This window comes from Pseudophryne corroboree, chromosome 3 (assembly GCF_028390025.1).
Source record: "Pseudophryne corroboree isolate aPseCor3 chromosome 3, aPseCor3.hap2, whole genome shotgun sequence".
Lineage (NCBI taxonomy): Eukaryota > Metazoa > Chordata > Amphibia > Anura > Myobatrachidae > Pseudophryne > Pseudophryne corroboree.
In genome coordinates this window covers 758287967-758305092 of record NC_086446.1, presented here as the reverse complement: position 1 = coordinate 758305092, position 17126 = coordinate 758287967, and the positions used below count along the sequence as shown (strand labels likewise).

General features: G+C 47.3%; 1 protein-coding gene across 1 annotated transcript in view; it reads right to left on the bottom strand.

Moving 5' to 3' along the window:
* Positions 1-3630: 3630 nt before the first annotated feature.
* Positions 3631-17126, bottom strand: part of LOC135057425 (pregnancy zone protein-like) — a 39376-nt gene continuing 25880 nt past the window's right edge. The window contains exons 9-12 of the mRNA XM_063963317.1: positions 7609-7677; positions 7398-7500; positions 5835-5884; positions 3631-4099 (exon numbers count right to left, since the gene is read on the bottom strand). Coding sequence (XP_063819387.1) covers positions 4094-4099; positions 5835-5884; positions 7398-7500; positions 7609-7677 — 228 coding nt within the window. The 3' untranslated portion in view covers positions 3631-4093. The remainder of the gene's footprint in view (positions 4100-5834; positions 5885-7397; positions 7501-7608; positions 7678-17126) is intronic.

The window sequence follows — 17126 nt, the reverse complement described above, 5'->3', positions numbered from 1 at the left end:
ATGTTCATCAAAATGAATTATAATCAATTCCTCCGTGGAGACATTCACCAGCAGCACTTGCCTCCACAAAGTACACAGGGACCTGAGATGGTGGATTCCAGTGGGGACTAATTTAATAATCTGTGAGGAGGGGGATGTACACAGTGAAAGGGGTGAGGAATCGGAGGATGATGATGAGGTGGACATCTTGCCTCTGTAGAGCCAGTTTGTGCAAGGAGAGATTGATTGCTTCTTTTTTTGGTGGGGGCCCAAACCAACCAGTCATTTCAGTCACAGTCGTGTGGCAGACCCTGTCGCTGAAATGATGGGTTCGTTAAAGTGTGCATGTCCTGTTTATACAACATAAGGGTGGGTGGGAGGGCCCAAGGACAATTCCATCTTGCACCTCTTTTTTCTTTCATTTTTCTTTGCATCATGTGCTGTTTGGGGACAATTTTTTTTGAAGTGCCATCCTGCCTGACACTGCTAGATGGGCCAGGTCTTTGTGTTGGCCACTTGTGTCACTTAGCTTAGTCACACAGCGACCTTGGTGCGCCTATTTTTCTTTGCATCATGTGCTGTTTGGGGACAATTTTTTTTTGAAGTGCCATCCTGCCTGACACTGCAGTGCCACTCCTAGATGGGCCAGGTCTTTGTGTCGGCCACTTGTGTCACTTAGCTTAGTCACACAGCGACCTTGGTGCGCCTATTTTTCTTTGCATCATGTGCTGTTTGGGGACAATTTTTTTTTGAAGTGCCATCCTGCCTGACACTGCAGTGCCACTCCTAGAAGGGCCAGGTGTTTGTGTCGGCCACTTGTGTCGCTTAGCTTAGCCATCCAGCGACCTCGGTGCAAATTTTAGGACTAAAAATAATATTGTGAGGCGTTCAGAATAGACTGGAAATGAGTGGAAATTATGGTTATTGAGGTTAATAATACTATGGGATCAAAATGACCCCCAAATTCTATGATTTAAGCTGTTTCTTAGGGTTTTTTGAAAAAAAAAACACCCGAATCCAAAACACACCCGAATCCGACAAAAAAATTTCGGTGAGGTTTTGCCAAAACGCGTCCGAATCCAAAACACGGCCGCGGAACCGAATCCAAAACCCGAAAAATGTCCGGTGCACATCACTATTATAAGTGCAGGTGTCGGTGGGCGTACCTGGGTTCTTTGCCCAGGATCACCTTTTTAACTGGATCTCACTCCGTGGCGGTATAATATCAGCTGTCGCTACAATCTGCTCCTAACTTAAAGCATGTACTCAGTTTGTAGCTAGTCTAAGTCGTGATCCCTTCGTAATCCACGGTCTTAAAAAGGAGTAAGCAACACTGAAAATTGAAAGTCAATATCACAGTATAGACAAAGCACAGTTCCGTAATGCGGGTTAGCGGTAGCAGATATACAGTATATGGCAAGTAGTTCAATGCAGGTGAATACTGGCAGCAGGTTTCTAATTTGAACCAGCTAGTGTTATCTTGCCGTGTCGAACAAGGGTTAGTAAGCATTGAGTATGGAGAGGCAGGAGGCTTAGCAATGTAAGAGGAGGCATGCAGGAGTAAGCTGGTAATTGAAATGTCTCAGTCTACGTTGTCGTTTTATAAAGGGCAGGAAAGATACTGGCAGCAGCCTTAGGACAGAAAGCAGGAGCAGAGTGTAAAGCAGAGTTGCATGGTACTGGAGAGAGAGCACTATAGTTCCTGTGTCGCTCTGCCTTTCACCACCTGACAGGGTGGTTTCCCTTAATCTGAATGAGGTTCCCCGTTCTACTAGCCGAGTTTCTCCTTGCATCCCCTGGGACCCGACGTCCCTAACCAAGTGTACAGTCTATGAGCAGGCTGCTATAAAGATGGCCACCGGTAAGGATGACCAATAATCCCCGGCACTATCAATAATTTGAACAGTCAATAGCGTGAGGTGAAGAGCGGCTAGGGACTGGAGATGGCTAACTGAAGGCGGCCCCTAATGATGCCCGGCTCCCACTAGTGGATCTCTGGAGTCTCGGAGAGCTGAACAGGGAGGGGAAGTGTGGCAATGTACTTGCGGCTGCCGCTGCTCTGGGTGTATCAGAGTCTCTCAGACACAGGCTCCCTACGATCAGTAACCTTCCATACGGCTCGGCTCTCCACATTGTGGCTTGTTAATGCGGCTCTCTGCACGGCACCTCTCGCTCTCCTCTCTGCCAGCATATGATCTCCTCAGCTTTACCGCAGCGTCACTCTCCGTGCTGTTACCTCAGAGCACCACTCCTCACAGTGTCTCTCTCCCCGTCACCTCAGGAGACTCCTCAGCAATCACCTCAGGAGGTAATCCTGCCTCCTACTCTTCCCGCTCTGCACCACCCAATCAGCAGCTTAGATTGCTCCTGCTCTGCAGGTCAGCACCTGGGTCCTAGCACTCCATAAGTTGCTGTCCTTTGGTTGCTGGCGTTGCAACCTAAGCATGGGGAAGCTGTTAACCCTTTCAGCTGCACTGTGCCGGCTAGTGAGAAGTGAGGGTGACTTTTAGGGAAAATGTAGGTGTCTCACCCAGGTTGTCTCCAGTATATGGGTGATGGTACCTATATATAGCCACATATATCCCCATAAATCCAAGTTAATAGGATATCCATGTCAGAGTGTCACACGTACTGTATGTAATGCGGTGGCTATGTATGTAATGTGGCGCTAGTTGTGTAATTAGGTGCTATACGTGTAATGTGGAGCTATTTGTGTAATGCGGTGCTATACATGTGATGTGGTGCTATTAGTGTAATGTAATGCTATTCCTGTAATAATGTGGTGACTATGTATGTAATGTGGTGGCTATGGGGTCTATTTGCTTAGCCTTGGATGGAGATAAAGTACCAACCAATCAGCTCCTAACTGACATGTCACAGGCTGTGTTTGAAAAATGACAGTTGGGAGCTGATTGAGATAAAGTACCAGACTACTTGATCTCCATCCAAGGCTCAGTAAATAGACCCCTATGTATGTACTCCGGGGCAGACTGGCCACTGGGACAGATTCTGCTGCACTGGTCCTCTGTGTTTCACTACTTGTGTGTGCTCCGTCCCTGTACTGTGCTGTATGTAGTGTGTGCTCCGTCCCTGTACTGTGCTGTATGTAGTGTGTGCTCCCTCCCTGTACTGTGCTGTATGTAGTGTGTGCTCCGTCCCTGTACTGGGCTGTATGTAGTGTGTGCTCCCCCTCCTTGTACTTTGAAACATATAAGGTTGAAAAAAAGGGGTTTGTAGAATGAAAAATAAATAAAATCAGAAGTAGATAAAAAGGTATGACTGCAGTGTCAGTAGACACTGAAAGTGGATATATCAGTCCTGGTATATTCAGACGTACGGCTGTACAGTACATCAGGGAAGGGTACTGCAGCAGCATATGCAGGTAAACACATACATAACGTAAAGCAAAGGAGGCCCCAACTGCGTCTAACTCAGAATCAGGACCTCTGAGGAATGACCCCGCCTTATTGACAGACTCCTATCCCTCAGACACCATCCCCATTTATGGCTGCTTCCATAAATTTCCCAGGCAGGTGTTCAATCCCAATCCGCCCCTGGGTTCAGCCAATAAAATGGCAGCTTCCACTGTAAGCAATAGAGACACCTTACGGAGGACTGTGATGCACGAACAAAACTCTCTGGACGCACTGCTACAGATTGGTCGATTTTATTTTTGTTTCACAAGTAAATATTACCAGAGGAAACCTTTAATTACATGGCACAAGCTACATCGGGAACAAACATAGTAGTGACAGAGACTGAATAGAGCAGTAGATGTCCCTGGACACATTGACCGAGTGTGAACATTTGTAAAATGTTTTTGTTGTCAGACACGCAAGAGTTCATTTGTTCAAATCACAAAGCATCAATTTTGTCTAATCATAAAAATGGGTTGTTACTTGCAAAATATTTTTTCCTTATGGTTAGATACTTTAACATTCCCCGTATCATATCCTTCCTATTGAATCCGCTCATCACTATAACAGATCAGAATTGCATTTTCCAATGATTAGAATGATCTCTTCAGCTGTGTAATGTATCAGGCTGTAATCAGGTTTCTGTTGTGTTTCTTATACTGTGATCAGGCTTCTTTCATTTGCTGGTGCCACCCGGGTTATTGCTGTAGAAAGAATACAGAGAGTTACTATAACGCCATCACTGTCCTCTGCCTTTCATTAATGACCATGCAGGAGAGTTGTACAGTGTTGTCAGACCAAGACCTGTCACCAAACAATTTCATTTAAAGTCCATTAGGAAACAGTTGGAACAAGTTATGCACACCTGAAAACCTTTCAAAGTCAAACTCTGGACAATACAGTCCTACACCAAATCCACTCAATCCCACAGAGACCTACCCGGCCTTCTTTTTATACCAACACAAACTCCTATTTTGGAATCCACATAGAAAACTTACAAAATTGAGAGTTCTTTTAAAATTTATGACACTAGATATGATCTAATATGCAGATGCGTCCTCATACACTGTTGAGCGTGGCTTAAAAAAAAAAAAAAAAGGGGGATGGGGCTTCAAATGAAGGAAGGGACAGGCCTCTACAGAATGACCACCTTTTTCGTCATTTTGGGGGCGTGCCCAGCGCTAGCTGGGAAGCCTCCGCCTCATTCCCTACACTGTTTAGATGCCGTGCACACGGCATCTAATTCACCGACTACTGGCTGCAGAGCAGCAGTGATCACATGATCTCCCAACTGCCCCGCCCCCCTGCCCGCAGGACTCTGCAACTGGTGATTCTTGCAGGAAATTCAGGAATAAAAAACAAGGATTACAAGTCTAACAATTCAATTACTAATTCAGCCTAGAAAGCACTGTCTGTAAAAACGAATATATTTTTCAATCTGCTAGTGCGGGTTCTGTTACCCCTGAAGCGTTTATTAGAGGGCATTACTGTATTAAAAGCACGACTGGGATGCCAGCAATTATCTTATTGGTCTACATCCGGCTCCTCATCCCAAAAGAGTCCTCCAAGTGAGGCAAAGTTTAACCACCCAATTAATGGACTTCCGTGAGTATGCTCTCAATAACACATCTAGAAACTCCTAAGGATATTTCTCGGCAAACCTACATCCTGCAATATTGTTAGGAAGAAAAGCTTCTGGGCCTTCCCAACCACAGAAGTGCGTCATGAGCATGATAAATCTGCACAGATGAACACCCACTTACAATCTCCACCTCGTGCCATTCACACATAGCAGCTACAGGTCTTTCTAGATCTGCTCAAGTCAGTCCCTTGATATTTAGGGACAAATTTTTGTTTCCGCCTCATTTCTATACTTGACGTCATCCCCACAAAGAAACAGATACAGCCCAGAGGTGTTGTCTGCATTCTTCACTATTGCGTGCAATTGTGAACTACAATACTAAATTTTGTTGGAAGGGAGTAATGGGGTTATTTATCAGACATGATATCTGTTGCATTACCTATTTCATACTTAGCTACTTCCGGCCGGGTTGCTCTCTTCGGGAGAGAGTAACCAGATCTGCTCAGCAGAGGCGCGGGGCAGGGCAATGACGAGTAGAGGCGGAATGGGGGTGGGACGGGGTTACCACATTGACTGCCAGGACCGCCCACTTTACTCACTAAGTGGGTGGCCGGGCAGGGCGGGACCAGAAGAATCGGGAGACTTGCCTGCTCTTCCAGTGTGCCGGGAGGGTCACCTGATTTTTCAGGAGCCTCCCGGCCATTCCTGGAGAGTAGGCAGGTATGGTCTATTTCCTGATTAGCTCGATACTGAATGCAATTGCTGAAAAGAAGCATACGACCAATGAGATCATATTTACAATTTAATTTGTTGGTAACGGAAACAGGAAGACGTGAGCAGCAGTGATCTCTCCTTACCTTGTCCTGGTTACAGGGGTAGCTATACCAAGCAAACGCAGACGTGTGTGCTGTGGGGTAAGAGACAAGAAACGGTATGAGAACAACAAAGTTACATTCTGCCCAAATACCAATCTGTCGATATGTTTTATTAGACACACTGGGTGGACTACCAGGTGCAGAGCAATGCAGCACATACTGCAGTGCAACCGCTAACTGAGCGGACTGCAAGTGCGATGCGGCACATACTGCAGTGTTAAAAGGAATGGGTGCAGATGCACTATGCAATCATTACAATAATTAGAATAAATAATAAGAATAAATAATAATAATAATAATAAGAATAATAATAATAATTTGTTGGCATATAATTGGGCAATAATATGGGCTTGCCCACTTAGTCGAGGTCACCTCTATCGAGCAAATCTCTAACACTTTGGGGTTCACATCCGAGGTGCAGGGCATCCCCAAACCAGCACAGCCAAAAAAACATAAAAAAAAAAAAAAAAACACAGGGTATCACACTAGTAGAAAATAAGGGATGTAGTTATGTTACCGGTGGTCAGGAGACCACCAGTCACAATGCCTCCCCCTACATCCCGCAGCCTCACAATCCCGATGGTCGGCAATCGGGCAGAGGTATGCTGACCAGTGGTCTCCTGACCGCCGGTCACACATACCACACCCGAAAATAGAGTATGTGCAAAAAATATATACATAGATAATAAAACAGACCTAGAGGTAGTGATAATAGTGAAAGTAAGCGTTAGGGTGTGATGCCCTGGAGTGGCCCAGACAGAACAGCTCAGAGGACCCCACGCCCCAATGTTTACCCCAAACTAGGAGTTACTTTGTATTATGTCTGAATCATTCATGTGCAGTCAGATGTACTGTAGGTCCCTGCTTAAAACCAGTTGGGAAGGTGGGGGGAGAGGTGCTAGTCTAAAATGAAGCAATCTCAGACTTCAGGTGTGTATTTACACATAGTATGGACTATACAAGGGTAATGTGTCTAGACTGCATACCCGACGCGGTGGGCAAGCCCATATTATTGCCCAATTATATGCTAACAACCTCTCATAATATATATTCTAATTTATAGTAATGTTTGCATAGTACATCTGCACCCATTCCTTTTAGTGTAGTACCATAATCTCAGCAGATCGCACATCTCATTACAACCGCTAGGGTGCGCTAGACCCATTCCCTTGTATAGTACATACTGCGGTGTACCTGCTACCTGAGCGGACTGTAAGGATACCAGGTGTAGGGACGATGACACGTATAATGCCACCAACTCACACACTGGGCTGTTATGTATCCAAAATAAGTTGTCTGCAAAAATGACAGTTAGGAGCCGATTGGCTGGAACACCATTTATCGTACGTAATGAGTAACAAGAATGTCACTTAATTCCGCTCCGTAAGTCTTCAGCTGTACAAGACACAGTATATGGAATCTCATCCAACATAAACCCCACAATCCAAGCAAACATCAGACACACAGATGGCCCGGCAGTGATGCTCAGTGTGGGTGTACCCCTGTGCGTTCACACACACATGTCACTAGTCACAGGGACTTTACCGTCAAATGAGTCTTGTATAATAGCATAACTCCTCTGCATGGTGTAAACTTGGCTCGTCACGTATGAGGAGAAGGTGAAGCAGCGTTCCTCACCTTGGGGAAACTGTAGAAGGAAAGCCAGATTGTTACTCAGAGAAGGAGAGAGAGAGAGTAGAAGAGAAGATGGAGAGATCAGACAGATGTACAACGGGATGATACGATTGTCACTCACAGGGTCCAGATTAATAGTCATGTGATCATCCACTATTTTATAATCGCAGATCGTTTTGTTTTCCAACAACTAGAAAAAATAAAAAAGGGTTTAGTTGGCTCTATAATTAGCATTCATTCATATAAGCTATGGTATGGTGCATTTGAACTTATTACAATATTGTCTATATCTTGATGAAGTAGCATATAAAATACATTATGCAGGAGGCGCCATAAGTGATCTTATGTGTATCACAGCATCTGTTTCACTACATACAAGCTCACTTACTGTTCTTATTTGTTCTGTACTTGTCATACACCATTTACGCGCTACCATACATCAAATATTCTATCCCTGTGGATCCCTATGGAACCCAAACAAAGAAATTATATTCTATTCTTGCTCTACAAAAACCCTAAACTACTCCAATGTGCCTTACAAATATCCTAACCCACCACTCTAATGTGGCAAACATGACAATGTTGATATAATGGGCGTGGATTCAAAAGTGACCGTAGCATTGTGTATTGGCGCAGAGTGCCAAGTGTCTTTAACCATTGGAACCCTAGGGCGCAGGCAACAGCGCCTTGGAAAAAAAACAGATTGATGGATTCCTAGTCCCTGAGGAGCCACTAGTCAGCTCTATGGATAATACAGCCCTGGCGGTCACCCACCTGTGACATTATGCAAAAATAGGATTTTAATACCTACCGGTAAATCCTTTTCTCTTAGTCCATAGAGGATGCGCCAACTCAGACACTCGCCTTGCAGACACCAAGGCCAACAACATAACCACTTTCCAAGTAAGGAATTTTAACTCAACCTTGCGCAAAGGTTCAAACCAATGCGATTGCAAGAATTGCAACACCACATTATGGTCCCATGGTGCCACGGGGGGCACAAAGGGAGGTTGGATGTGCAGCACGCCTTTTACGAAGGTCTGAACTTCTGGAAGGGAGGCCAATTCTTTTTGGGGGGAAATAAATAAATAAAAAAAAATAAAAAAAATAAAATCAACAAGGCAGAAATCTGTACTTTAATAGAACCTAACTTTAGGCCCGCATCCACACCAGCTTGTCGGAAATGGAGCAAACGCCACAGGTTAAATTCTTCCGTAGGAGCCTTCTTGGATTCACACCAAGACACACATTTTCTCCAAATACAGTGGTAATGCTTTGCCGTTACTTCCTTTCTAGCCTGAAGTAGTGTGGGAATGACTTCACTGGGAATACCCTTTCAGGCTAGGATTTTGCGTTCAACCGCCACGCCGTCAAATGCAGCCGCGGTAAGTCCTGATACACGCACAGCCCCTGTTGTAACAGGTCCTCCCAAAGAGGAAGAGGCCAGGGATCTTCTATGAGCAACTCCTGAAGATCTGGATACCAGGCCCTTTTTGGCCAATACGGAACAATGAGGATCACCTGAACCCTTGTTCTTCTTATAATTTTTATCACCTTCAGAATGAGTGGAAGTAGAGGGAACACATAGACCGAATGAAACACCCACGGTGTCACTAAGGAGTCCACCGCTATTGCTCGAGGGTCCCTCGACCAATATCTCTGAAGCTTCTTGATGAGGCGGGACGCCATCATGTCCACTTGAGGAACTCCCCAACGACTTGTCACTTCTGCAAAGACATCTTAATGAAGACCCCACTCTCCTGGATGGAGATCGTGTCTGCTGAGGAAGTCTGCTTCCCAGTTGTCCACTCCTGGAATGAAGACCGCTGCCAGAGCGCTGGCATGTCTTTCCGCCCAGCGAAGAATCTTTGTTGCCTCGGCCATCGCCGCTCTGCTCTTTGTTCCACCTTGGCGGTTTATGTACGCCACTGCTGTCACGTTGTCTGACTGAATCAAGACCGGCAGACCTCGAATAAGATGTTCTGCTTGCAGTATGCCGTTGTGGATGGCTCTTAAATTCCAGAATGTTTATGTGTAGACATTTACAAGCTTCCCGACTTGACCACTTTACCTGAAAGTTTCTTCCCAGCGTGACTGCTCCCTAGCCTCGGAGGCTTGCATCCGTGGTCACCAGGATCCAATCCTGAATCCCGAATCTGCGCCCCTCCAGAAGGTGAAAACTTTGCAGCCACCACAGCAGGGAAATTCTTGTCCTGGGAGATAGAATTATCTTCCGGTGCATGTCCAGGTGAAACCCGGACCACTGATCCAGCAGGTTCCACTGAAACACCCTGGCATGAAACCATACGGAATGGCCTCGTAGGCCGCTACCATCTTCCCCAGCAACCGAGTGCAGCAAAGAACCGACACCTTCGCTGGTTTCAGAATCTGTTTCACCATGTTCTGTATTTCCAGAGCCTTTTCCACTGGAAGAACCGCTCTTTGCAATTCTGTATCCAGAATCATACCCAGGAACGACAGCCGTGTCGGTGGATCCAACTGTGATTTTGGCAAATTTAGAAGCCAACCGTATTGTTGCAGAATAGTCGGTGAAAGGGCAACATTCTTCAACAATTGCTCCTTGGACCTCGCCTTTATGAGGAGATCGTCCAAGTACGGGATAATTGCGATTCCCTGCTTGCGCAGGAGAACCATCATTTCCGCCATTACTTTGGTGAAAATCCTCAGAGCCGTGGACAGACCAAATGGCAACGTCTGAAATTGGTAATGACAATCCTGCACAGCAAATCTCAGGTAAGCCTGATGCGGTGGATATATGGGGACATGTAAGTAGGCATCTTTTATGTCGACCGACACCATAAAATCCCCCTCCTCCAGACTGGAGATCACTGCTCGTAGGGACTCCATCTTGAACTTGAATTTTTTCCGAAAGAATTTGAGGGATTTTAGTTTTAGGATCGGTCTGACTGAGCCATCCGGCTTCGGGACCACGAACAGGCTCGAATAAAACCCTTCCCCCTGTTGAGACGGGGGTACCGTGACAATTACTTGATTTTGACACAACTTCAGTATCGCAGCGCTTACTATCTCCCTGTCCAGAAGAGAAGCTGGTAAGGCCGATTTGAAAAATCGGTGAGGGGGCACGTCTTGAAACTCTAACTTGAACCCTTGGGTACTATGTCTACTATCCAAGGATCCAGGTCCGAGTGCACCCAGACCTGACTGAAAAGCTTGAGACGTGCCCCCACCGGTGCGGACTCCCGCAACGAAGTCCCAGCGTCATGCGGTGGATTTGGTAGAAGCCGGAGAGGACTTCTGCTCCTGGGAACTTGCCACATCCTGTGACCTTTTTCCCCTTCATCTCCCCCTCGCAGCAAGGAAGGAGGACCCACGTCCTTTTTTGAATTTGTTGGGCCGAAAGGACTGCATTTGATAGTGAGGCGATTTCTTCTGCTGTGCAGGAACATAAGGTAAAAAAGACTACTTACCCGCTGTAGCCGTAGAGACCAGATCAGTGAGGCCGTCACCAAACAAGATCTTACCGTTAAACGGTAAAGACTCCATCGCCTTCTTAGAATCAGCATTCCATTGATGAATCCACAATGCTCTCCTAGCAAGAGACTTTGCATTGGCCCTTGATCCCAAAAGGCCAATATCCCTTACTGCTTCTTTTAAATATGCTGCAGCATCCTTGATATGACCCAAGGTCAAAAGCACACTGTCCCTGTCTAGGTAATCTACCTCAGATGACAAGTTATCCACCCACTTTTCAATAGCGCTACTCACCCATGCCGCAGCAACAGCGGGTCTGAGTAGCGACCCTGTAGTGACATAAATGGACTTCATGGCATTTTCCTACTTACGATCCGCAGGATCCTTCAGGGCTGCCGTGTCAGGGGACGGAAGCGCTACCTTTTTGGATAAACGCGACAAAGCTTTATCTACCGTGGGGATCGACTCCCAGCTGTCCCTGTCCCCAGAGGGAAACGGATAAGCCATTGGAATTCTTTTGGGAACATGTACCTTTTTGTCTGGATTTTCCCAAGGTTTTTCAAAAAGTGCATTCAGTTCATGAGAGGGAGGAAACGTTACCGTAGGTTTCTTGCCTTTAAACATACAGACCCTCGTATCAGGAACAGCAGGGTCCTCAGTGATATGCAAAACGTCTTTTATCGCCACAATCATGTACTGAATACTCTTAGCCAGTTTTGGATGTAATCTGGCATCACTATCGTCGACACTGGAATCAGAGTCCGTGTCGGTATCCGTATCTGCTATTTGGGCAAATGCACGTTTCTGCAACCCCAAAAGGAGTCTGGACCTGTGACAAAGCTTCCTCCATGGATTATCTCCATGACTGGTTCTTAGACTCAGATTTATCAAACCTCTTAGCCAACTTAGTCACATTCGTATTTAAAACACTCAGCATATTGACCCAATCATCCGTCGGCAGTGCAGACACTGTCACAGAACGGTCAGTCCCCACGCCAGCCTCCTCCTGGGAAGAGCATTCAGCCTCAGACATGTCGACACACACGTACCGACAGCCAAACACACTGGGCTATAGGGGATAGACCCACAGCAGAGCCTGTTAGAGAGACACAGAGAGAGTTCTGCCAGCTCACACCCAGCGCCTATCCCGGTTCTGAAGTCAGCAATAATACTGCCCAGACCTGCTAGCGCTTTTATCAATATATATAATTCACCAATTATGAGTGCCCCCCCCCCCCCCGTTTTGCACCATGTTTCTTGCACAGCAGTGTGAAGGATCAGGGCCAGCGTCTCTGCAGCCTCTGTGAAGAGAAAAAATGGCGCTGGTGAGAGCTATGTGGCTAAGCCCCGCCCCCGACAAGGCACGCTTAGGTCCCGCTCAAAAATCTTTATACTGGCGGGGGTCCCTAACAAGTGCCTGTGGCACTGTTATATTGCTTGCCAGTGTATTTGCGGCCCCCCCATGCTGCCCAGGGTGCCCCCCCTGCACCCTGTAGTGCCGTGATAAGTTTTCTGATCTTCTCATACTCACCCGGCTTCTTTCTTCAGGCTTTGTGAAGAGGGTGACAGCGCGGCTCCGGGAACAAGCAGCTAGGCGTACCATAGTGATCGAACCCTCTGGAGCTAATGGTGTCCAGTATCCTATGAAGCAGAGCCCTTGAACTCTAAAGAAGTAGGTCTACTTCTCTCCCCTCACTCCTATGCTGCAGGGAGCCCGTAGCCAGCAGGTCTCCCTGAAAATAAAAAACCTAAATAAAGTCTTTCTGAGAAACTCAGGAGAGCTCCTCAGTGTGCCTCCAGTCTCGCTGGGCACAGAATCTAACTGAGTCTGGAGGAGGGGCATAGAGGGAGGAGCCAGTTAACACCCAAAGTCTTAGTGTGCCCATGTCTCCTGCGGATCCCGTCTATACCCCATGGTTCTTGAAGCATCCCCAGCATCCTCTAGGACGTATGAGAAATGAGTACAAACTCATCTATGCAGCCATTTGCCCATGACACTTCCATAGCACGCAGGAACGCCCATCACTAATCCGCCACACTTCTGATACAGTCTACCCGATTGCAACAGCGTCTTTATATGTACACTCTAGAGATGTGCACTTGAAATTTTTCGGGTTTTGGGTTTTGGTTTTGGGTTCGGTTCCGCGGCCGTGTTTTGGGTTCGACCGCGTTTTGGCAAAACCTCACCGATTTTTTTGTTTTGGATTCGGGTGTTTTTTTCAAAAAACACTAAAAAACAGCTTAAATCATAGAATTTGGGGGTCATTTTGATCCCAAAGTATTATTAACCTCAAAAACCATAATTTACACTCATTTTCAGTCTATTCTGAATACCTCACAATATTATTTTTAGTCCTAAAATTTGCACCGAGGTCGCTGGATGACTAAGCTAAGCGACCCTAGTGGCCGACACAAACACCTGGCCCATCTAGGAGTGGCACTGCAGTGTCACGCAGGATGTCCCTTCCAAAAAACCCTCCCCAAACAGCACATGACGCAAAGAAAAAAAGAGGCGCAATGAGGTAGCTGTGTGAGTAAGCTAAGCGACCCTAGTGGCCGACACAAACACCTGGCCCATCTAGGAGTGGCACTGCAGTGTCACGCAGGATGTCCCTTCCAAAAAACGCTCCCCAAACAGCACATGACGCAAAGAAAAAAAGAGGCGCAATGAGGTAGCTGTGTGAGTAAGATAAGCGACCCTAGTGGCCGACACAAACACCTGGCCCATCTAGGAGTGGCACTGCAGTGTCACGCAGGATGTCCCTTCCAAAAAACCCTCCCCAAACAGCACATGACGCAAAGAAAAAAAAAGGAGGCGCAATGAGGTAGCTGTGTGAGTAAGCTAAGCGACCCTAGTGGCCGACACAAACACCGGGCCCATCTAGGAGTGGCACTGCAGTGGCACGCAGGATGGCCCTTCCAAAAAACCCTCCCCAAACAGCACATGACGCAAAGAAAAAAAGAGGCACAATGAGGTAGCTGTGTGAGTAAGATAAGCGACCCTAGTGGCCGACACAAACACCGGGCCCATCTAGGAGTGGCACTGCAGTGGCACGCAGGATGGCCCTTCCAAAAAACCCTCCCCAAACAGCACATGACGCAAAGAAAAAAGAGGCGCAATGAGGTAGCTGTGTGAGTAAGCTAAGCGACCCTAGTGGCCGACACAAACACCTGGCCCATCTAGGAGTGGCACTGCAGTGGCACGCAGGATGGCCCTTCCAAAAAACCCTCCCCAAACAGCACATGACGCAAAGAAAAAAGAGGCGCAATGAGGTAGCTGTGTGAGTAAGCTAAGCGACCCTAGTGGCCGACACAAACACCTGGCCCATCTAGGAGTGGCACTGCAGTGGCACGCAGGATGGCCCTTCCAAAAAACCCTCCCCAAACAGCACATGACGCAAAGAAAAAAAGAGGCGCAATGAGGTAGCTGTGTGAGTAAGATAAGCGACCCTAGTGGCCGACACAAACACCGGGCCCATCTAGGAGTGGCACTGCAGTGGCACGCAGGATGGCCCTTCCAAAAAACCCTCCCCAAACAGCACATGACGCAAAGAAAAAAAGAGGCGCAATGAGGTAGCTGTGTGAGTAAGATAAGCGACCCTAGTGGCCGACACAAACACCTGGCCCATCTAGGAGTGGCACTGCAGTGTCACGCAGGATGTCCCTTCCAAAAAACCCTCCCCAAACAGCACATGACGCAAAGAAAAAAAGAGGCGCAATGAGGTAGCTGTGTGAGTAAGATAAGCGACCCTAGTGGCCGACAAACACCGGGCCCATCTAGGAGTGGCACGCAGGATGGCCCTTCCAAAAAACCCTCCCCAAACAGCACATGACGCAAAGAAAAAAAGAGGCGCAATGAGGTAGCTGTGTGAGTAAGATAAGCGACCCTAGTGGCCGACACAAACACCGGGCCCATCTAGGAGTGGCACTGCAGTGTCACGCAGGATGGCCCTTCCAAAAAACACTCCCCAAACAGCACATGACGCAAATAAAAAAATGAAAGAAAAAAGAGGTGCAAGATGGAATTGTCCTTGGGCCCTCCCACCCACCCTTATGTTGTATAAACAGGACATGCACACTTTAACCAACCCATCATTTCAGTGACAGGGTCTGCCACACGACTGTGACTGAAATGACGGGTTGGTTTGGACCCCCACCTAAAAAGAAGCAATTAATCTCTCCTTGCACAAACTGGCTCTACAGAGGCAAGATGTCCACCTCATCATCATCCTCCGATATATCACCGTGTACATCCCCCTCCTCACAGATTATCAATTCGTCCCCACTGGAATCCACCATCTCAGCTCCCTGTGTACTTTGTGGAGGCAATTGCTGCTGGTGAATGTCTCCACGGAGGAATTGATTATAATTCATTTTAATGAACATCATCTTCTCCACATTTTCTGGATGTAACCTCGTACGCCGATTGCTGACAAGGTGAGCGGCTGCACTAAACACTCTTTCGGAGTACACACTTGTGGGAGGGCAACTTAGGTAGAATAAAGCCAGTTTGTGCAAGGGCCTCCAAATTGCCTCTTTTTCCTGCCAGTATAAGTACGGACTGTGTGACGTGCCTACTTGGATGCGGTCACTCATATAATCCTCCACCATTCTTTCAATGGTGAGAGAATCATATGCAGTGACAGTAGACTACATGTCCGTAATCGTTGTCAGGTCTTTCAGTCCGGACCAGATGTCAGCATCAGCAGTCGCTCCAGACTGCCCTGCATCACCGCCAGCGGGTGGGCTCGGAATTCTGAGCCTTTTCCTCGCACCCCCAGTTGCGGGAGAATGTGAAGGAGGAGATGTTGACAGGTCGCGTTCCGCTTGACTTGACAATTTTCTCACCAGCAGGTCTTTCAACCCCAGCAGACTTGTGTCTGCCGGAAAGAGAGATCCAAGGTAGGCTTTAAATCTAGGATCGAGCACGGTGGCCAAAATGTAGTGCTCTGATTTCAACAGATTGACCACCCGTGAATCCTTGTTAAGCGAATTAAGGGCTCCATCCACAAGTCCCACATACCTAGCGGAATCGCTCCGTGTTAGCTCCTCCTTCAATGTCTCCAGCTTCTTCTGCAAAAGCCTGATGAGGGGAATGACCTGACTCAGGCTGGCAGTGTCTGAACTGACTTCACGTGTGGCAAGTTCAAAGGGCATCAGAACCTTGCATAATGTTGAAATCATTCTCCACTGCACTTGAGACAGGTGCATTCCACCTCCTATATCGTGCTGAATTGTATAGGCTTGAATGGCCTTTTGCTGCTCCTCCAACCTCTGAAGCATATAGAGGGTTGAATTCCACCTCGTTACCACTTCTTGCTTCAGATGATGGCAGGGCAGGTTCAGTTGTTTTTGGTGGTGCTCCAGTCTTCTGTACGTGGTGCCTGTACGCCGAAAGTGTCCCGCAATTCTTCTGGCCACCGACAGCATCTCTTGCACGCCCCTGTCGTTTTTTAAAAAATTCTGCACCACCAAATTCAAGGTATGTGCAAAACATGGGACGTGCTGGAATTTGCCCATATTTAATGCACACACAATATTGCTGGCGTTGTCCGATGCCACAAATCCACAGGAGAGTCCAATTGGGGTAAGCCATTCCGCGATGATCTTCCTCAGTTGCCGTAAGAGGTTTTCAGCTGTGTGCGTATTCTGGAAAGCGGTGATACAAAGCGTAGCCTGCCTAGGAAAGAGTTGGCGTTTGCGAGATGCTGCTACTGGTGCCGCCGCTGCTGTTCTTGCGGCGGGAGTCCATACATCTACCCAGTGGGCTGTCACAGTCATATAGTCCTGACCCTGCCCTGCTCCACTTGTCCACATGTCCGTGGTTAAGTGGACATTGGGTACAACTGCATTTTTTAGGACACTGGTGAGTCTTTTTCTGACGTCCGTGTACATTCTCGGTATCGCCTGCCTAGAGAAGTGGAACCTAGATGGTATTTGGTAACGGGGGCACACTGCCTCAATAAATTGTCTAGTTCCCTGTGAACTAACGGCGGATACCGGACGCACGTCTAACACCAACATAGTTGTCAAGGCCTCAGTTATCCGCTTTGCAGCAGGATGACTGCTGTGATATTTCATCTTCCTCGCAAAGGACTGTTGGACAGTCAATTGCTTACTGGAAGTAGTACAAGTGGGCTTACGACTTCCCCTCTGGGATGACGATCGACTCCCAGCAGCAACAAC